Source organism: Schistocerca piceifrons, chromosome 6 (genome assembly GCF_021461385.2).
Source record: "Schistocerca piceifrons isolate TAMUIC-IGC-003096 chromosome 6, iqSchPice1.1, whole genome shotgun sequence".
Taxonomy (NCBI): Eukaryota; Metazoa; Arthropoda; class Insecta; order Orthoptera; family Acrididae; genus Schistocerca; species Schistocerca piceifrons.
The window spans coordinates 585,999,957-586,022,119 of record NC_060143.1 but is presented as its reverse complement, the minus strand read 5'-3'; the positions used below and the strand labels follow the sequence as shown (position 1 = coordinate 586,022,119).

Genomic DNA, 22,163 nt, shown 5'->3' with positions numbered 1-22,163 from the left:
CCGTTGCGGACTCTTCCTAAATGATGCCAACACGCTCACTGCTGTTGCTTCATTGGTGGCGGATTTTGGTCTTCCACCCTGAGGTTTATCTGCGACAGAACCTGTTGCTCGGAATTTGGCCCAACGCTTGGCAACTGCGCAGTGAGTGATGGGCTGTCTGGTTGGGTGACGACTGTTGAAATCCTCAGCAATGACCCGTGTGCATCTTTCTCCTGATATAAAGATGATTTCAATGCATTCTTCACAAGTTAAGGACATTTTGTAACCTGTAAATAAGGAAACAATTACTAAAACGTTAGCATGTGTAAAAGATACCTAACAGTTAAACACATGTAACATATCAGGCATGGGATAGTCACTTTGCACCGTTTCAGACTCCATTTTATGCCTTCTCAGTGTGTAATGCTCACGCTGCCGAGCGTCCCACTGCTGCCGCAAGTAATTGGCTATAACCCGAGAATGAATAAAGCTATGTTTAAAATAACAACGGCATTGTTTTTCTGGTGAAATTCTCTATCTGTTTGAAATGTCACATGACCACATTCCCATTTGAAATTTTGGAGTTGAATCCAAGATGGCGGCTTTCAAGATGGCCGCCATGTTGGTGGCATAGCCTATAAAGTTTCCCCCTTCCAGTTCCTCGTCTGTAGGGACTATGTTTCCTTGTTTGCTACTCCATTTGGATTTTATGAGGGTGTGTCCGGACTTTTGGACCACCCTGTAGGTATTAAAATCCAAGGAGAAGAAATAAAAACTTTAAGGTTCGACGATGACATTGTAATTCTGTCAGAGACAACAGAGGACTTGGAAGAGCATTTGAACGGAATGGACAGTGTCTTGAAAGGAGGATATAAGATGAACATCAAAAAAAGCAAAACGGGGATAATGGAATGTAGTCGAATTAAGTCGGGTGAAGCCGAGGGAATTAGATTAGGAAATGAGACACTTAAAGTAGTAAAGGAGTTTTGCTATTTGGGAGGAAAATAACTGATGATGGTCGAAGTAGAGAGGATATAAAATGTGGACTGGCAATGGCAAGGAAAGCGTTTCTGAAGAAGAGAATGTTAACATGGAGTATAGATTTAAGTGTCAGGAAGTCGTTTCCGAAAGTATTTGTATAGAGTGTAGCCATGTATGGAAGTGAAACATGGACGATAAATAGTTTGGGCAAGAAGAGAATAGAAGCTTTCGAAATGTGGTGCTACAAAAGAATGCTGATGATTAAATGGGTAGATCATATAACTAATGAGGAGATATTGAATAGGATTGGGGAGAAGTTTGTGGCACAACTTGACAAGAAGAGGGGATCTGTTGGTAGGACGTGTTCTGAGGCATCAAGGGATCACCAATTTAGTATTGGAGGGCAGCGTGGAGGGTAAAAATCGTAGAGGGAGCCCAAGAGATGAATACACTAAAGAGGTTGAGAAGGATGTAGGTTGCAGTAGGTACTGCGAGATGCTTGCACAGGATAGAGTAGCATGGAGATCTGCATCAAAGACCACAACAACAACAACAATATGTATATACACGTGAGTAGGAAATTATATATATATATATATATATATATATATATATATATATATATATACACTCCTGGAAATGGAAAAAAGAACACATTGACACCGGTGTGTCAGACCCACCATACTTGCTCCGGACACTGCGAGAGGGCTGTACAAGCAATGATCACACGCACGGCACTGCGGACACACCAGGAACCGCGGTGTTGGCCGTCGAATGGCGCTAGCTGCGCAGCATTTGTGCACCGCCGCCGTCAGTGTCAGCCAGTTTGCCGTGGCATACGGAGCTCCATCGCAGTCTTTAACACTGGTAGCATGCCGCGACAGCGTGGACGTGAACCGTATGTGCAGTTGACGGACTTTGAGCGAGGGCGTATAGTGGGCATGCGGGAGGCCGGGTGGACGTGCCGCCGAATTGCTCAACACGTGGGGCGTGAGGTCTCCACAGTACATCGATGTTGTCGCCAGTGGTCGGCGGAAGGTGCACGTGCCCGTCGACCTGGGACCGGACTGCAGCGACGCACGGATGCACGCCAAGACCGTAGGATCCTACGCAGTGCCGTAGGGGACCGCACCGCCACTTCCCAGCAAATTAGGGACACTGTAGCTCCTGGGGTATCGGCGAGGACCATTCGCAACCGTCTCCATGAAGCTGGGCTACGGTCCCGCACACCGTTAGGCCGTCTTCCGCTCACGCCCCAACATCGTGCAGCCCGCCTCCAGTGGTGTCGCGACAGGCGTGAATGGAGGGACGAATGGAGACGTGTCGTCTTCAGCGATGAGAGTCGCTTCTGCCTTGGTGCCAATGATGGTGGTATGCGTGTTTGGCGCCGTGCAGGTGAGCGCCACAATCAGGACTGCATACGACCGAGGCACACAGGGCCAACACCCGGCATCATGGTGTGGGGAGCGATCTCCTACACTGGCCGTACACCACTGGTGATCGTCGAGGGGACACTGAATAGCGCACGGTGCATCCAAACCGTCATCGAACCCATCGTTCTACCATTCCTAGACCGGCAAGGGAACTTGCTGTTCCAACAGGACAATGCACGTCCGCATGTATCCCGTGCCACCCAACGTGCTCTAGAAGGTGTAAGTCAACTACCCTGGCCAGCAAGATCTCCGGATCTGTCCCCCATTGAGCATGTTTGGGACTGGATGCAGCGTCGTCTCACGCGGTCTGCACGTCCAGCACGAACGCTGGTCCAACTGAGGCGCCAGGTGGAAATGGCATGGCAAGCCGTTCCACAGGACTACATCCAGCATCTCTACGATCGTCTCCATGGGAGAATAGCAGCCTGCATTGCTGCGAAAGGTGGATATAGACTGTACTAGTGCCGACATTGTGCATGCTCTGTTGCCTGTGTCTATGTGCCTGTGGTTCTGTCAGTGTGATCATGTGATGTATCTGACCCCAGGAATGTGTCAATAAAGTTTCCCCTTCCTGGGACAATGAATTCACGGTGTTCTTATTTCAATTTCCAGGAGTGTATATACAATTAGTAGGGTCAGGATTATTTTTTCTGTAGCGATAATGACAGATATAACAAAATTCTGAAGGCCTTTTCCTTGGAGTAAGCTACAGCTTGCTTGTACCAGTGGTGGGCACCACGCGACACGCGCGCACTCACCGCTGCTGCGGCAGCGCGGCCAGCTCCCGCACGGCCAGCGCGCCCTGGTCGGGGTCCGGCTGGCGGCCGCCCGCCTGCGCGATCAGCTGCGTGTGCGTGACGCCGGGGCACAGCGCCACCACCCGCACGCCCGTCCGCTGCCAGTGGAACTGCGTCTGCAACGTCGGCAGCAGCCAGTGGCACAGCAGATCACAAAACACAACACACTCGAGCAAAGAGTCACATTAAACTGACGCTTTTCTCCTAGGTACACTATTCTGAAATATTTTTTGTGGTCCCACCCGCACAATCAATATTCTGGGGGCTCTGCGACCTCCAGATTTGTAAACTGCTACACCTTCTCTCTCTGCTCTCTCTCAGCGTAGTAAATATCCGCCCCTGGAAAACCGGACAACTTTCTTCCCAGCCCCTCTTTAGGCAACAGTGGCTTCCGAGGAACAAATTGCTCATATTGCCCTTTCAGTGAGAACTCAGATGAGATGAACTCCCAGACATGCAATGCTACAGCAATTGTTGGTAAGTGGTGCTAGATATCATCGGCCAATCCGATTGTGCATTATAAACAATACAGAAATATAGCCTGAATAGCATAGACTCCCGCAAGACACTGAGAAAGACAGTCACAGAGGTGGCGGGGCGAGAGAATGCCGGAAGATACTGACAGGGCTGTGGAGACGTGCAGATTCCAGTTCCGTGTGTAGCTGCATTAGGTTCTACATCTACATCGACATACATACTCCGCAATCCACCATACGGTGCGTGGCGGAGGGTACCTCGTACCACAACTAGCATCTTCTTTCCCTGATCCACTCGCAAACAAAACGAGGGAAAAATGACTGCCTATATGCCTCTGTACGAGCCCTAATCTCTCTTATCTTATCTTTGTGGTCTTTCCGCGAAATGTAAGTTGGCGGCAGTGAAATTGTACTGCAGTCAACCTCAAATGCTGGTTCACTAAATTTCCTCAGTAGCGATTCACGAAAAGAACGCCTCCTTTCCTCTAAAGACTCCCACCCGAGTTCCTGAAGCATTTCCGTAACACTCGCGTGATGGCCAAACCTACCAGTAACAAATCTAGCAGGGTCTAGACGAGAGAAATATTGTGGAGGTGATAAATGAGAATTTGTAGTTCGGGTAGAGGAGCAACTGATGATAACTGTATAGGGAGCTAATTAAGTAATGGATTGGAGGAAGTTCAGGAAGCAAAAGATGATGTGTCAACGTGTTTTGATTTGTCATTAGTGGCAGCTTGACTGCTACTGAGAGGATAAATATTGAAAGTAATCCTATAGGTATCTGTGGTATCCCTAGGCATGGGGAGGTTTTGAGAGAAGGGAACTTGTATATGATTTGCTAGATGAATCTGAAGTCAGTAGCAGTGGTGAGAACACAGAACAACATGTAGTTAAATTAGTGGTAGACGGAGAAGTGCGTATTTATTTTGTAATTATTGTTACGTTTGCGATAACGCCATCTATGTGTACATACTCCCATGCGGTGAAATTTCGTAGTGTGTGAATGTTGCTTCTGATTATGTTTATAAATATACTTAAGAAAAGTAGATCATACAGTCTTCGCTGCTGCATGATCACAGGCAGTCAGCACTCGAACGTAATGGCAGGGTTTTTTCAACGCCTCCACCACCCCAAGGAAATGTCATCATTTGGGAAAACAAACAGTGAAAAGCTGACGTAAAATGTTACTTAATCTGTGGACTAGCTGTATGAAGATCGATCTTTCAGTACGAAACCGGTAACGGTACTATTTAAATAAGTACACTATTGGCCATTAAAATTGCTACACCACGAAGATGACGTGCTACAGACGCGAAATTTAACCGACAGGAAGAAGATGATGTGATATGCAAAAGACTAGCTTTTCATAGCATTCACACAAGGTTGCCGCCGGTGGCGACACCTATAACACTCTGACATCAGGAATGTTTCCAACCGATTTCTCATACACAAACAGCAGTTGACCGGCGTTGCCTGGTGAAACGTTGTTGTAATGCCTCGTGTAAGGAGGAGAAATGCGTACCGTCTCCTACTTTGATAAAGGTCGGATTGTAGCCTGTCGAGATTGCGGCTTATCGTATCGCGACATTGCTGCTCGTGTTGGTCGAGATCGAGTGACTGTTAGCAGAATATGGAATCGGTGGGTTCAGGAGGGTAATACGGAAAGCCGTGCTGGATCCCAACGGCCTCATATCACTAGCAGTCGAGATGACAGGCATCTTATCCGCATGGCTGTAACGGATCGTGCAGCCACGTCTCGATCCCTGAATCAATAGATGGGGACGTTTGCAAGACAACAACCATCTGCACGAACAGTTCGACGACGTTTGCACCAGCACAGACTATCAGCTCGGAGACCACGGCTGCGGTTACCCTTGACGCTGCATCACAGTCAGGAGCGCCTGCGATGGTATACTCAACGACGAACCTGGGTGCACGAATGGCAAAACGTCATTTTTTCGGATGAATCCACGTTCTGTTTACAGAATCATGATGGTCGCATCCGTGTTTGGCTACATCGCGGTGAACACACATTGGAAGCGTGTATTCGTCATCGCCATACTGGCGTATCACACGGCGTAATGGTATGGGGTGCAATTGGTTACACGTCTCGGTCACCTCTTGTTCGCATTGACGCCACTTTGAACAGTGGACGTTACATTTCAGATGTGTTACGACCCGTGGCTCTACCCTTCATTCGACCCCTGCGAAACCCTACATTTCAGCAGGATAATGCACGACCGCATGTTGCAGGTCCAGTATGGGCCTTTCTGGGTACAGAAAATGTTTGACTGCTGCCCTGGCCAGCACATTCTCCAGATCTCTCACCAACTGAAATCGTCTGGTCAATGGTGGCCGAGCAACTGGCTCGTCACAATACGCCAGTCACTACTCTTGATGAACTGTGGTATCGTGTTGAAGCTGCATGGGCAGCTGTACCTGTGCACGCCATCCAAGCTCTGTTTGACTTAATGTCCAGGCGTATCAAGGCCGTTATTACGGCCGGAGGTGGTTGTTTTGGGTACTGATTTCTCGGGATCTGTGCACCCACATTGCATGAAAATGTAATCACATGTCAGCTCTAGTATAATATATTTGTCCAATGAATACCCGTTTATCATCTGCATTTCTTCTTGATGTAGCAATTCTAATGGCCAGTAGTCTAAATAAATAAATAACTGAATTATGCAGGCCGACATTAATACAAGGTGTGATTGGAAAGTTTTAAGAATGGACTTGTAATTGTACAATGGTGGAACTTATATGCTACTGTGATGCATCTCCTTCAAAATAGTCCCCCTCTGACTGAATATACCGACTCCAACGGTGTTTCCACTTTTGGAAACATTCCTGGAAATTTTTTTCCTGAAGTGTGTTAAGGACACTCTCCATAGTTGCCTGGATGTCTTCAGTCGAATCAAATCGCTTGCCTTTCAGTAAAAATTTCAGGTTAGGAAACGTAGAAGTCCACGGGGGCCCAATCAAGGGAATATTTCGATTGTGGAAGCACAGGAATTTTGAATTTGGTCAAAAATTCAACGATGGAGAAGGCACGATGAGCCAGAGCATTATCATGGTGTGACACCCAACTCCTGTCTTTCCACAATGCAGGCCTTTTCTTCCACATCTGACGCGCACAAGCTAAAGGACACATTTGTAGTAGTATTCTGTCCGCCAGGGCTAAATTCTTGATGCACAATACCGGTAGAATCGAAAAAATCATCAACATCCTCTTCACCTTCGACCGACTTCGCCGTGCTTTTTTTTCGGTCGTGGTGAACATGGAGTCTTCCACTGCGAAGACTGCACTTTGGTTCCAGGATCATTTCCATATATCCACGATTCGTCACCTGTAATTACCCTATTTAACAATTCTGGGTCATTATTAGTCCGCTTAATCAGCTCTTGGCACACGTCAAATCGGTATTGTCTCTGGTCACTTGACAACATTTTTGAATGACTTTTGCGGACACTCGACGCATCTTCAGATCTTCAGTTAAAATTGACTGAACTGCATAGAAACTTAAGTTCATCAGCCACCTACCTAATTGTAAGACTACGATCAGAGAGCCGGCCGGTGTGGCCGAGCCGTTCTAGGCGCTTCAGTCTGGAACTGCGCGATCGCTACGGTCGCAGGTTCGAATCCTGCCTCGGGCATGGATGTGGGCGATGTCCTTAGGTTAGTTAGGTTTAAGTAGTTCTAAGTTCTAGGGGACTGATGACCCCAGATGTTAAGTCCCATAGTGCTCAGAGCCATTTGAACCATTTTTTTGAACGATCAGAGCGCAGTAAGTCGCGAACTTTCACAACATTTTCATTCGGTTTTGAGGTGGGAGGACGGCCGGACAGTGGTTCACCTTCAAATGATTCGCGTCCATTTTTAAATCTGTAGGACCAGACAAAACCATTTGACTGGCTCGTACAACTATCTCAGGATGTTGTTTTTAATAGTTAGCAAGTCTCAGAAGCTGATTTCCCAGATTTAAAACAAAATTTCACACAACTCGTTGCTCCGTTTTTACATCAATTTTCACGCAGACGCAATCCGGCAACAAGTCCTAATAGACCCGCACTCAACCAGCTGCCACAACGAGCTGAATAAAGGAAACGGTTTCCTGTCAGAGGACAAGGACAAGGCAATGACTCACTCCCCACCCTCTGCGTATCTTCCCTCTAAAGCAGTAAGCAGTAGCGGATCCATTCCTAAAACTTTCCAGTCACACTTCGTAATTTGGCGCTGCAAGGAAACATTTTGTTACCGAATACATTCGCGGCCCCAACCGCCAATTAAACAAAGACACGTGAGATACGAATACGTTAGACAAATTGTACAGAGCAAACACTCTTTCCAAGAAGTTGTTAAAGAAACAGAGCATCTATATCTACATCTACATCCATACTCTGCAAGCCACCTGACGGTGTGTGGCGGAGGGTACCCTGAGTACCTCTATCGGTTCTCCCTTCTATTCCAGTCTCGTGTTGTTCGTGGAAAGAAGGATTGTCGATATGCCTCTGTGTTGGCTCTAATCTCTCTGATTTTATCCTGATCGTCTCTTCGCGAGATAGACGTAGGACGGAGCAATATACTGCTTGACTCCGCGGTGAAGGTATGTTGTCGAAACTTCAACAAAAGCCCGTACCGAGCTACTGAGCGTCTCTCCTGCAGAGTCTTCCACTGGAGTTTATCTGTCATCTCCGTAACGCTTTCGCGATTACTAAATGATCCTGCAACGAAGCGCGCTGCTCTCCGTTGGATCTTCTCTATCTCTTCTATCAACCCTATCTGGTATGGATCCCACACTGCTGAGCAGTATTCAAGCAGTGGGCGAACAAGCGTACTGTAACCTACTTCCTTTGTTTTCGGATTGCATTTCCTTAGGATTCTTCCAATGAATCTCAGTCTGGCATCTGCTTTACCGACGATCAACTTTATATGATCATTCCATTTTAAATCACTCCTAATGCTCACTCCCAGAAAATTTATGGAATTAACTGCTTCCAGTTGCTGACCTGCTATATTGTAGGTAAATGGTAAGGGATCTATCTTTCTATGTATTCGCAGCACATTACACTTGTCTACATTGAGATTCAATTGCCATTCCCTGCACCATTCGTCAATTCGCTGCAGATCCTCCTGCATTTCAGTACAATTTTCCATTGTTACAACCTCTCGATACATCACAGCATCATCCGCAAAAAGCCTCCGTGAACTTCCAATGTCATCCACAAGGTCATTTATGTATATTGTGAATAGCAACGGTCCTATGACACTCCCCTGCGGCACACCTGAAATCACTCTTACTTCGGAAGACTTCTCTCCATTGAGAATGACATGCTGCGTTCTGTTATCTAGGAACTCTTCAATCCAATCATACAATTGGTCTGATAGTCCATATCCTCTTACTTTGTTCATTAAACGACTGTGGGGAACTGTATCGAACGCCTTACGGAAGTCAAGAAACACGGCATCTACCTGGGAACCCGTGTCTATGGCCCACTGAGTCTCGTGGACGTATAGCGCGAGCTGGGTTTCATACGACAGTCTTTTTCGAAACCCATGCTGATTCCTACAGAGTAGATTTCTAGTCTCCAGAAAAGCCATTACACTCGAACATAATACGTGTTCCAAAATGTTACAACTGATCGACGTTAGAGATATAGGTCTATAGTTCTGCACATCTGTTCGACGTCCCTTCTTGAAAACGGGGATGACCTGTGCCCTTTTCCAATCCTTTGGAACGCTACGCTCTTCTAGAGGCCTACGGTACACCGCTGCAAGAAGGGGGGCAAGTTCCTTCGCGTACTCTGTGTAAAATCGAACTGGTATCCCATCAGGTCCAGCGGCCTTTCCTCTTTTGAGCGATTTTAATTGTTTCTCTATCCCTCTGTCGTCTATTTCGATATCTACCATTTTGTCATCTGTGCGACAATCTAGAGAAGGAACTACAGTGCAGTCTTCCTCTGTGAAACAGCTTTGGAAAAAGACATTTAGTATTTCGGCCTTTAGTCTGTCATCCTCTGTTTCAGTACCATTTTGGTCACAGAGTGTCTGGACATTTTGTTTTGATCCACCTACCGCTTTGACATAAGACCAAAATTTCTTAGGATTTTCTGCGAAGTCAGTACATAGAACTTTACTTTCGAATTCATTGAACGCCTCTCGCATAGCCCTCCTCACACTACATTTCGCTTCGCGTAATTTTTGTTTGTCTGCAAGGCTTTGGCTATGTTTATGTTTGCTGTGAAGTTCCCTTTGCTTCCGCAGCAGTTTTCTAACTCGGTTGTTGTACCACGGTGACTCTTTTCCATCTGTTACGATCTTGCTTGGCACATACTCATCTAACGCATATTGTACGATGGTTTTGAACTTTGTCCACTGATCCTCAACACTATCTGTACTTGAGACAAAACTTTTGTGTTGAGCCGTCAGGTACTCTGTAATCTGCTTTTTGTCACTTTTGCTAAACAGAAAAATCTTCCTACTTTTTTTAATATTTCTATTTACCGCTGAAATCATCGATGCAGTAACCGCTTTATGATCGCTTATTCCCTGTTCTGCGTTAACTGTTTCAAATAGTTCGGGTCTGTTTGTCACCAGAAGATATAATACGTTATCGCCACGAGTCGGTTCTCTGTTTAACTGCTCAAGGTAGTTTTCAGATAAAGCACTTAAAAAATTTCACTGGATTCTTTGTCCCTGCCACCCGTTATGAACCTTTGAGTCTCCCAGTCTATATCCGCATGAAATGTCTTCATATAGGGAGAGGCAGAGTGAGCCGACACAGAGATCAGATCAATAAGTACAGTCAGGTAGTTCACACTGCGTAACGACTAACTAGAACGGCTGGCGATAGCGGAAGAGTCTTGAGAAGGTCGCACAGTCTTTCGTAGTAGTCTGCAGAAGAAAGTAATAACCACGCTCACCGTAGCAGCAGACTGCTGATGTAGCAAAATCGGAATGGATATCCTCTAACGAAGCCCCCCCTGTGCGTCACTCACAGGAGGCCGACATTCCACAACTCCTTACGGATTGCAAGTAAGACGTTGCACTGTGCCGAGAGCCCGTACTGAAACCTCCGCAAGCAACTGCGTACTCGCTCCTCTTCAGCATGACCGGGCGTGTTTACTTCCTCATAGAGGCCACTACTTCCCGCTAATAGTCCAACCGACACAATATCACGTGTCTAGCCAATACAGAACTCATTGCATGACAGTTCGTATCGACATCCAAGGCTGGACTCACTCACTGCAGAGCCCTCCGAAGACTCTCTCCCTTGCGCTCACTAACCTCTCTGACAAAGATCACTAGCCGTAAATAGGAAAGGTAAACTAGCCGATCGCTGATGAGGATCAGCGACCCGGCTCATACACCTCCCACTCTCTCGGGGATGCGGTCACGACAGCCGAGTTGCGGCCGGCAGCGTTTAATGACCACACTGCTTACATCTGTACCACCACGCTTAGACGCCAACGGGTGTGACGCAACCGCAGCCCGTGGAAATTTGACACCGCTCACCTGGCCTCACCAGAATGTCAAGCGGTGGTAGGAGACACGTGAAGACTGTGTCTACGACGACGAGGAGAGTATACGTCTGCTTTACAGTGGTGGCTGGACTGTGTCAGGCCGAGCCTCTGACGCACTTCGAAGACGTTTGGTGGGGAAGCTGCGACATGGAGGCTCAGCACTACATTCTACTATGCCGTCCTCAGGGAGTGTTACGTTATACCCCCATCACCGGACCGCGAGATGACTGCCAACCGCCAAAAGCGAAGATTGTGACGATGAAGCGCCAACACTTGTAATGAACCATCATTTGTATACGTCAAACAGGCGGAATAACCAACGAACGGCCCTCCATGTACCATATAGCCATGGAAAGAAAGCACAGACACAGGACATTGATCCATGAGGTGACAACAGAAGGTGTCGTCCTTCGCTTCACGCAAACAGACATAAGCAAAGCATACTCTACCCTTATTCTAGCATGTACGATCCGATGCAGAGATCATTGCTGCTGATGCTGGTTTCACGCTCACCGTGGTTACTCCGGAATTCCAACAGGAACTTGTCAGACCAGTGGCTCAAGAAGAAGTATTGGGTGCCATAGGAAAAGAGGCCCCCAGTAAGCACTGGGACGGGATGGTTTACCGCCGGAATTTAATAGGACGTTCCGGAGGCTACTGGTACCCTACTGGACGACTGTATTTCAACAGCTCATGAAGCCAGAAGTGCAACTTTCAGCTGTGTTTGTGGAAAATGTTATCACCCCGATCCATAAATCTCGCGATGGATCACATATCATGGACCACCGGCCACTAACTTCGTTGAAGTATCATATGAAAATTTTCAGACGCCTATTGGCGGCTCGAATTCTCGTACGACGTCTCGTGTCCTACCAATAGATCAGGCATTGATGCGTGGGAAACATCCGCACTGCCCTGTGTCCCTATAGGGACCTGATTGCCATCGCTAATTTGTGTCGCGTATCGAGAGCGCTGACGGTTATTGACTTTAGTCTGATCGCGTCAGTCATATGTACTTAACTGCTGCCGCTCAGAATGTGTACCACCCGGCGCTATAGTCGAGGTGGTGCTCTGTGAGACGCAATATAAAAAGTGCTTGTCAACGGTAGACTGTCGAACCTAGCAGATTCGCCGCTCTACCAGACAAGGATGCCCCATATCGACGATACCGTACGCCTTAGCACTAGAACAGCTGTCGTGCGGTTTGCGGCCCGCTTCACGGGATTGTCTCTCGGTGGCACTGTTTTTAGATACACCGGGTACGCAGATCAACATGACGTCTGCAGAATCATGGTCTAGTTAGCCACTTATGGTAAAGCTTGGTTGAGCCTTGTAAATGTACATAAATCGGTGGGCTTGAATACTGGCACTGTGACAACACCAAGCGCCGCCTCACTCAGCCCACTGTCTCGGTATTGACTTCACGGAGTGTCCTGGAACTCATCCGTGCCGGACTTGTGGACCGTCGACTTCGGGCTTCGGAACTTCATCAAAGGACCGAATTTATTAATTTCTATCACGAATTCCGCATGTCGCGCAGACGCTGCCAATGCCTAAACTCATGGCCCAGAGCCTCATGGCGGTATTCGGTTCATTTGTCAGCGCTGGGATAGTATTTAAGTTACGATACGATACGACGCCTTCACTCTTCCTAAAGAACGAGGCAGACTTGGCCTTGACAGTGTTCTTGATCGAGCGGAGTCTCTCTGCGTTGGTATGCACCTCAAGCTTTGGCAGCGATACCCGACCAGCCTCACCTGCTTACTGATGGAGTGTCTGGCACCGTCTTCCCTTGACCGTCCAGTGGCGATAACCGAGACAGCGGAGCCATTTTTCTCCTTCGGGAGGATTTATCTGGAGTATAGCTATGTACGGGACTTTCTCCGTGTCTCTCGCTTGCCAGTGGCTAGTGACATCTCGTGCTCCCCGCTTCGCCGCCGATCGCCCAACGCCGTCGAACTGACATACCTTGACGTGCATCGGGGGATATGGTTCAAATGGCTCTGAGCACTATGGGACTTAACATCTATGGTCATCAGTCCCCTAGAACTTAGAACTACTTAAATCTAACTAACCTAAGGACATCACACAACACCCAGCCATCACGAGGCAGAGAAAATCCCTGACCCCGCCGGGAATCGAACCCGGGAACCCGGGCGTGGGAAGCGAGAACGCTACCGCACGACCACGAGATGCGGGCATCGGAGGATAGAATGGCGCTCAGTCAATGCGGTGACGCTATATTCAGACGTACGTTCGACCTGGTACGTGACGGTGAACAAAAACCAAGTTACTCGAGAGAGATTCCGTGGGATCCGTCTTACCGATTTACTTTTACGCGTGAACTGCAACCCCCAGGATACAGACGAACACCAGCTACATTGCGGGACGGCGGAATAGATCTGTATGTTGTGCGTCAAATTTTGCCTTTCTTCTTATGAGTGTCGCCCGCTTCTGTCGATTGACGCACTCTCCTCTATCCTGACGCTGTTTTATTACCCGAGGACGAAAAACAACGCCGTCACTTGGATCAGAGGCCACGCGATTCATATTTCCTTGGGGGCAATTGCGGAACAATTTAAACGATCGCCATTGTGCTGTTGTAAAGGATCCTAAGTACAGCTAATACTTTTCGAACAACTTGCGGGGCATCTTCCACGATCCGCCTCGCAGCTGGATCATTCATGGCAGGAGATGAATTTGATACACCCACACGTAGATGATCGAACAACATGCCATAGAGATGGGGCGGTAAAGTTCGTGGAATATCGACGCCTCGTGTGTGCGTTTCCAGATGTGCTACTTTGTGCTTGCTTTTTTCTTTTTTTTCACGCACTTAGTACGTTCCCCTTCTTCTTTTAAAATCTAAGGTGTGGACTTTATGTATGACATATGCCAGAAAAACAAGTGACGGGAGAACCAAACTGTTACTGATACGCAAATGCATGATGATATAGGGGGCGTCAACTTCTGACTTCATTATGGGACTGTGTTCATTGTTTGGTGTAATACTTATATATAATTATTTATCATTAGGAAGCGAATTTATGCAGAGTTTTATAAGGTAATGAAACAAAAAAGAAACAGAGAAAATGTATTTTCAAAATTAAAAATGCATTATGACAGTTGTCATTTTCACGACGCAAACTAACATCATACCTATATTGTTGAACTGTTTCATATTCAAGTTTTCTTCTCTTTTAAACTCATCTTAGCTTTTAAATTAGATCCCATTTCAGTACCCCGCAAAACTGGTTACTCTGTTATGTTTACTTCATAAATCAAGTTATTTATGAAATTTATTCCCAACTGCCAATTGCGGAATCTTTTGAATCCGTCTGTTTCTTCAAACTTTATTAGAAATAAGAAAACAAGATATTTACGTTGTCTGTCACTGTTTGTCCTCTTAATTCCTCTTTCGCGTCTAGTAACTTGCCTCCAAACTCATCTTTGGTTTGTGCTACTTAATTGGACTGTCTCAGACAAGCTGTCCTCACTTTCATCCAACCCAGAATATTTCCTCGATTTCCCTCTACACCTGTTCTATTTTCACTTCCATCATCGTTAGGCTGAACAAAAAAATTCAAAATCTATACAAACGTCACATTCAAAATTCCAAATGCGTCAGCCCATAGCAAAACACGCAAAATAATAACAAGAAATAATATTTATACGTCTGAGAAGCAAGCAGCAGGTACACACTACGTATCTCCCAACACTGAGTCGAAATAGTTCACATCCTGTTGCAATTCTCTCTAGCAGTTTAGTGGCCCAAGTTCTCCCACTTTTACATCCATATAAAGTAAGTATTTTCTTACTGTACAAGATATTTCACCTGTGAGCCCCCAGGACCAATTAATTCCATAGTACTTACAACTCAGGTACGCTGACCAGAAGTCCAAAGCAGCCACTGAATTCCCAAACATGAGGTGCCCCAGGACTTAGCTAAGGAACCCCTACTATTCAGTTTATACACTAATAATCTGAGTCTACATGTGAATGTTCATAAAACTATCTTATTTGTTACAATAGCACTCCTTCATGGCAGTAAAGGCGAGGAATTACAATAGCCTTTGAACTGTACGACAAAGCCAGTTTGCAAATGGCCACATGATAAAAATGCAGTCGTAAACAATAAAAGACTGTCATAGTAAATCTTCATAATCATCAAAAGAAGAATCTGCATAAACTGTTGTTTAAGTTGAGACAGAAATCAGAAACAAAATTCCAAAGAATATGGCTGAAGGTTGGCCAAAACTGCATTAACTGTATTGAGTCTGTTAACAGCAAATTAATTAGAAAATGTTTTAAGAACTCAAAATTTGTACCAATATGAAAACAATTATAAAAGTCTGCTATGCTTATATTTATCTCGCATAAGCTAGACTGTAACGTTCTGTGGACTCACCACAGTATCACTTAGTAGTTTTAAAAGTCAAAAAAGGGCCATTAGAAAAATGAGCGAAAGAAAAATAAGGAAATCATTCACATCTGCTTTCATATAATTTGATATGGTTTCCCTTATACGTATTAGTAGTAGAGCATCGCTGCTACTCGTTGAAACAAATTTAACTGAGAAAGCCGACAGACTGCAGAGCCGTTCTCAAACAAACTTAGTGCCAAACTGAATAAGAAGCTTCACGTAGCTCGTTCTAGTACCACATGGTGGCCGAAGCGAACCAAGGCAATAACTTTAAAAAAAAATCTCTACAGCCATATTTACAGGGTCAGTGCCTTTAATCTGCCAATGAATACGTGGGCTTGTTAGGTACCTTCTCATGTTGAAATTCATATTGTTCTGTGATTCACGGAAACGTACAAGCTGATGTCCACCATAGATAAAAAGTTATATCAGATGCTTCATTTGTGCAGCAGTTAAAGGAATTTCTAAATCATATCGTTGGCTACAATTTCAGTACATCATCTGTAGCATGTAGTGTTTTTAGAGATTCATATAGAAATAAATCGGACTTTCTCATCCGTTGGCTACTATATCAAGATAACGTGATTTGACTCTACATTGTAAGTTACTACAGTGCATCATTATGGATGATCTGTAATTCATTGTACTTTATACATTATTCAAGAAAGTAGGTACCATGATAATGAATGTGAACTGTGGCTGAAAGTGCTATTGTTTGTACGGTCATTTTCCGCACTAACTGTTATAACCAATTATTACTCATCTTTTGTCTTCAGCTTACTGCAATTAATGGGCATATTTGGCCATATTCTTTAACTACAGAAAGATTAAGACGGAAAAACAAATAATAATTGATCAGAATGAAAGGTATACTTCCTTCGTTTTTTTAATTTTTTTATTGGGAGTAGCCTTCAAATTTCAGTATGTCCTTCTTCCCTCAGTCAGACACGAAGTTTACTTAAAATCCTATTTCATAAAAAGCCTGGGCCTTTCTTAACAATACGAACCATGGAAATAATCTGACAACGCTGTTTTAGTCCTCAAAATTTATTAGTGCATCAGTTTCACTTCCACATTCAGTTTCGTAACAAGCGTCAAAAAATTTCACAGAAATTTGCTTCCTGAAATATAAAATACGTAATTTTCAATAGATTACCTATCGTGTTTTTAAGAAACGACACGGAGAGTTATAAAATACAGGGTGATTCAAAAAGAATACCACAACTTTAGGAATTTAAAACTCTGCAACGACAAAAGGCAGAGCTAAGCACTATCTGTCGGCGAATTAAGGGAGCTATAAAGTTTCATTTAGTTGTACATTTGTTTGCTTGAGGCGCTGTTGACTAGGCGTCAGCGTCAGTTGATGCTAAGATGGCGACCGCTCAACAGAAAGCTTTTTGTGTTATTGAGTGCGGCAGAAGTGAATCGACGACAGTTGTTCAGCGTGCATTTCGAACGAAGTATGGTGTTAAACCTCCTGATAGGTGGTGTATTAAACGTTGGTATAAACAGTTGGGTGTTTGTGCAAAGGGAAAAGTTCTGGACGGCCTAGAACGAGTGATGAAAATGTAGCACGCATCCAGCAAGCATTTGTTCGCAGCCCAGGAAAATCGACTCGCAGAGCTAGCAGATAGCTGCAAATTCCACAATCAACTGTATGGAGAGTCCTACGAAAAAGGTTAGTTATGAAACCTTATCGTCTGAAATTGGGTCAAGCACTGTCTGCAGCTGATAAGATTAAAAGAATCGATTTCTGTGGTTTTATCCTTGCTCAAATGGAAACCGATGAATCTTTCGTTTCAAAGATTGTGTTTAGTGATGAAGCAACTTTCCACACTAACGGGAAAGTCAACCGTCACAATGTCTGTATATGGGGCACTGAGAATCCGTGGGAACAACTCAGTATGAACGTGACTCGCCTAAGGTGAACGTTTTCTGTGCCATTTCAGCCAATAAAGTTTTTGGTCCCTTTTTCTTCGAAGGTGCTACTGTAACTGGACTACAGTATCTGGAGATGTTAGAGAATTGGCTGTTCCCTCAGCTCGAACAAGAAGCACAACAATTCATATTTCAGCATGATGGAGCGCCACCACATTGGCACTTATCTGTCCGTAACTACCTGAACGTCAACTACCCGAGGCGATGGATCGGCCGCCAGGCAGCCCGTGACAGAGCACTTCATCACTGGCCTCCAAGAAGCCCTGATCTTACCCCCTGCGATTTTTTCTTATGGGGGTATGTTAAGGATATGGTGTTTCGGCCACCTCTCCCAGCCACCATTGATGATTTGAAACGAGAAATAACAGCAGCTATCCAAATTGTTACGCCTGATATGCTACAGAGAGTGTGGAACGAGTTGGAGTATCGGGTTGATATTGCTCGTGTGTCTGGAGGGGGCCATATTGAACATCTCTGAACTTGTTTTTGAGTGAAAAAACACCTTTTTAAATACTCTTTGTAATGATGTATAACAGAAGGTTATATTATGTTTCTTTCATTAAATACACATTTTTAAAGTTGTGGTATTCTTTTTGAATCACCCTGTATACTTGAAGCTAATTTTGAGCCGTGGCGCCATATTTTACTTCGCTTTGGTATTGTCCGGTGTCACTAGCTCGTGTTTGTCATCGATTTACTATTTGTTCAGTAAGTATCTTTGATCGAAGTCGGCCTAGGAGACAGTGCTGGCTGTGTGGTATCTGGGATGGAAGACAGTTGGTCTGAGACAGGGGAGTTGCACTGATAGAGCAGAGTTGTTTGTGAAATCGGTGTGAGAACTAAGTTGCGCTGTTTGCACCAAGTTGGTCTGCGAAAGCTGCATACTTCCGACACAGGAAATAGGCTGTTGGGCGAGTGGTGTGCAGGGCGCTAGCCCGCGCTAGCTCATCGCAACTGTAAATACTGCGTGTAATTTTGCGTTTTTGACTTACGCCTCTAGTCAGCCCTGTAATTCGAGTTTGAAGGGATAGCATTCACTTGGTGTGTGCAGCAGGCTTTTTCTGAAATTACAAAACTTGCATTAGAAAATAAGGTTCATCTCAATGTGGAAAACTCTTCAAGGGTTCGATATGGTCAATTACCCCGGAACTAATGTTCTATTCAAATTCGAAAGTTACAATCGAGAAAACGTTGTCTACGGTATATTTAATAGTCTATTTGTTACATTGTTACTCTATTGTACATTATACTCACTAAGTGAAATGAAACTAATTATAATCAAAGACAACTTACAAGTTGAAAACATTTTGAAGTAGAAGATATGGATCACGAACAGAAATTCCCATTTTCAAGACAGAGAAACTTGTTAAGATATTAAAGAAACTCAGTACGTCTGCAAATATCACGAGTTCCCTGGTAGAAGCATCTTCCGTTTCAGCTTACAAAGTGGTGGATGACTGACGAAGTAGTCCACACGTTATGTAACTAGTTTTAAAAATATACAGAACTTTATTCATCATAAAACTCTCTAACTGAAGAACCAACACTAATACCTAAATGTGTAGAACTCGTGACATTTACAAACTCTGTAGCAAACACATCCACATGTTTAAAAACAACAAAAACAGTATAAAATGGCAGAAGCTGTTTATGGCGGTTTCCAGTGAGCGTTCGTTCGTGTGATTCTAAAATCGGTCACTAGAGTACAACGCCGAGAAGGAAGCAAAACGTGTTCACATGTACGCTGCCGCCGGCCGCATGGATGTGTGTGATGTCCTTAGGTTAGTTAGGTTTAAGTAGTTCTAAGTTCTAGGGGACTGATGACCTCAGAAGTTAAGTCCTATAGTGCTCAGAGCCATTTTGTACGCTGCCCTCCAAGTAGAAAACTCTCCCCTACACAACGTAAGCATGTTTATACACTGAGCTGAAGAAAGTCATAGGACAGCGATACGTACATACACAGACGGCCGTAGTATCGTGTATACGAAGTTGAAAAGGGCGGTGCATTAGCGAAGCTGTCATTTGTACTAGGGTGATTCGTGTGAAAAGGCTTCCGACGCGATTACGGCAGAACTGCGGGAGTTGAGAGACTTTGATCGCGGTATTGTAGCTGGAGCTAGGCGCATGGGACATTCTGACTCGTAAATTGTTAGGGAATATAATATTCCGAGATCGACAGTGTCAAGACAATGCCGAGGATACCGCAATTGAGGCATTACTTGGCGCCACGGACATTGCAGTAGTCCCCAGCCCTCGCTTACCGACAGAGTGCAGCGGCCTTTGCGCAGAGTTGTCAGCGCTAAGAGACAAGGAACACTGCTCGAAATATCCGCAGAGATCAAAGCGGGGCGTACGACGAACGTCTGCGCGGCGAAATGTTGAGTTAATGGGCTATGGCAGCAGACGATCTACTTGATTGCCTTTACTGGCAGCACGACATCGCTTGCAGCACCTCTCCTGGGTTCGTGACCACATCGGGTGGAGCCTAGACGAGTGGAAAACTGTGGTGTGGTCCGATTAGTCCCGATTCCAGTTAGCTAGAGCTGATGGCAGAGTTCGAGTGTGGCGCACACCCCACGAAGACACGGACCCAAGTTGCCAACAAGCCACTGTGCAAGCTGCTGGTCGCTCCATAATGGTGTGGGGTGTGTTTACATGGAATGAACTGCCCCCTCTGTCCAGCTACACCTATCATTGACTAGAAATGGCTATGTTCGACTACTTTGCAAGGGGTGTCAAGGGTGTGCCGACAATACCAAACTTCGCGCCAACACAGTGGCCGACGACCGCCACTTGACGATCGAGAGCAGCGGCGTTTGCGTAGAGGTGTCAGTGCAAGCAGACAAGCAACACCGCGTGAAATCACGGCAGAAATCAATGTGCGACAGACGAAGAACGTATCCGTTAGAACAGATCGGAAAAATTTGGCGTTAATGAGTTATAGCAACAGACAACCGGCGGGAGTGCCTTTGCTAACAGCACGACTTGCTTGCAGCCCCACACCTAGTCTCGTGACCATATCGGTTGAAACCTAGACGACTGGAAAACCGCGATCTACTCAGATGAGTCCTGGTTTCAGTTGGTAAGAGCTGGTGGTAGGGTTGGAGTGCGTTGTAGAGAGCACGAAGTCACGCATCCAGGTTGTCAACAAGGCACTGGGCAAGCTAGTGGTGGCTCCATAAGGGTGTGGGCTGTGTTTACGTAGAATGGACTGGGTCCTACGGATGTTCGCTTCTTGGAGACCATTTGCAACCATTCATGGTTACGAGATATTCTCAAACAACGATGTAATTTTTATAACTGACAATGCGCCATGTCACCGGGCGACAATTGTTCGCGGTTTGAAGAACATTCTGTATACTTCGAGCCACCCAGGTCGGCTGACATGAATACTATCGAATATTTATGGGACATAATCGAGAGGTAAGTTCGTGAACGATGCAGCGGCAGCACTTTCGTAGTTATAGACAGCTAGAGAGGCAGCACGGCTCACTAGTTCTGCATGGGACTTCCAACGACTCGTTGAGATCACGCCACGTTGACTTGCCACACGTCCGACATGATATTACGAGATACCTCGTAACTTCTGTCACCTCAGAGTAAGGTCTCATAACGATGACATATTCGATTATCTTTATTTCGTGAAATGTAGAGTGCCCGGTGGCGACTCAGATGCCCCCCCCCCCCTCCTCCCCCGTACCTCTTATGATCGGTGGCTGTGATGCACTGCAGGCGCGTACTCACCCCGTAGGAGCGGGACAGGCCGACGACGGCGTGCTTGGTGGCCACGTAGACGGGGCAGCCGGCGAGCGGCGCCAGCCCCAGCACCGACGCCACGTTCAGCACGACGCCGCCCCCGCCGCCGCCGCCACCGCCGCCGCCGCCCCCGCGCGACATCAGCTCCATCGCGAGCTGCGTGCATCGCACCACCGCCGTCTGCGGGGAAAGCGCGCGCCAGTTACAGTCGCGCACGTGAGCTGCGGGGCGCAGACTTAACTAAAATATTGTTATCTCCTGTTATCTCCTGTGTGTATCTCATGAGGAGACACTGAAAGTAAAGTTAGAGACATTCGAGCTCACACAGAGGCTTGCCAACAGTCATTCGTCCCACACACCACTCGCGGTTGCAACAGGAGAGAGAGGAAGTGACACACACGAAGCAATAATCACCACTCTCCATGTTGTGGCTTACGGAGTGTATAGATATAAATTTAGGTTGAGAAGGAAGGAAGATTAGTTAATCCCCTGCGAACGTGGAGGACATTTGAGGCGGAACACTGAAAGGGTACAGTACCGCCCGACATTGAAAATAGGTACAACATTCTTTGTTATTCTTGTCAGTACAACATATTTTTTCTAATAATAATTTCTAACATTCTGCGTGGTGTCTGTCTGTTCTATATCGTGTCTCCCTACCACTTTCGCGCAACGACGCTCTGAGCGTGTTTTTTAGGGAATTGACTAGTTTGAACCTGGGACCTGTTGCTGGTAAGGAGACGCCAGACCACACATGACATGTAGAGTTCAGAAGAGTTCAGTGAGACTAGCGATGATATAACCAAATACTTAATGATTTCAGCGTCAGCTCCACTGCACTCCCTGTAAAAGAATC

At 45.8% G+C, this 22,163-nt stretch overlaps 1 protein-coding gene across 1 annotated transcript in view; it reads right to left on the bottom strand.

Annotated features, from left to right (window-relative positions):
• Nucleotides 1-22,163, bottom strand: part of LOC124803474 (15-hydroxyprostaglandin dehydrogenase [NAD(+)]-like) — a 148,912-nt gene that overhangs the window by 49,571 nt on the left and 77,178 nt on the right. Inside the window, exons 4-5 of the mRNA XM_047264666.1 lie at nucleotides 21,296-21,487; nucleotides 3,152-3,306 (exon numbers count right to left, since the gene is read on the bottom strand). Of these exons, the coding sequence (XP_047120622.1) occupies nucleotides 3,152-3,306; nucleotides 21,296-21,487 (347 nt within the window). The remainder of the gene's footprint in view (nucleotides 1-3,151; nucleotides 3,307-21,295; nucleotides 21,488-22,163) is intronic.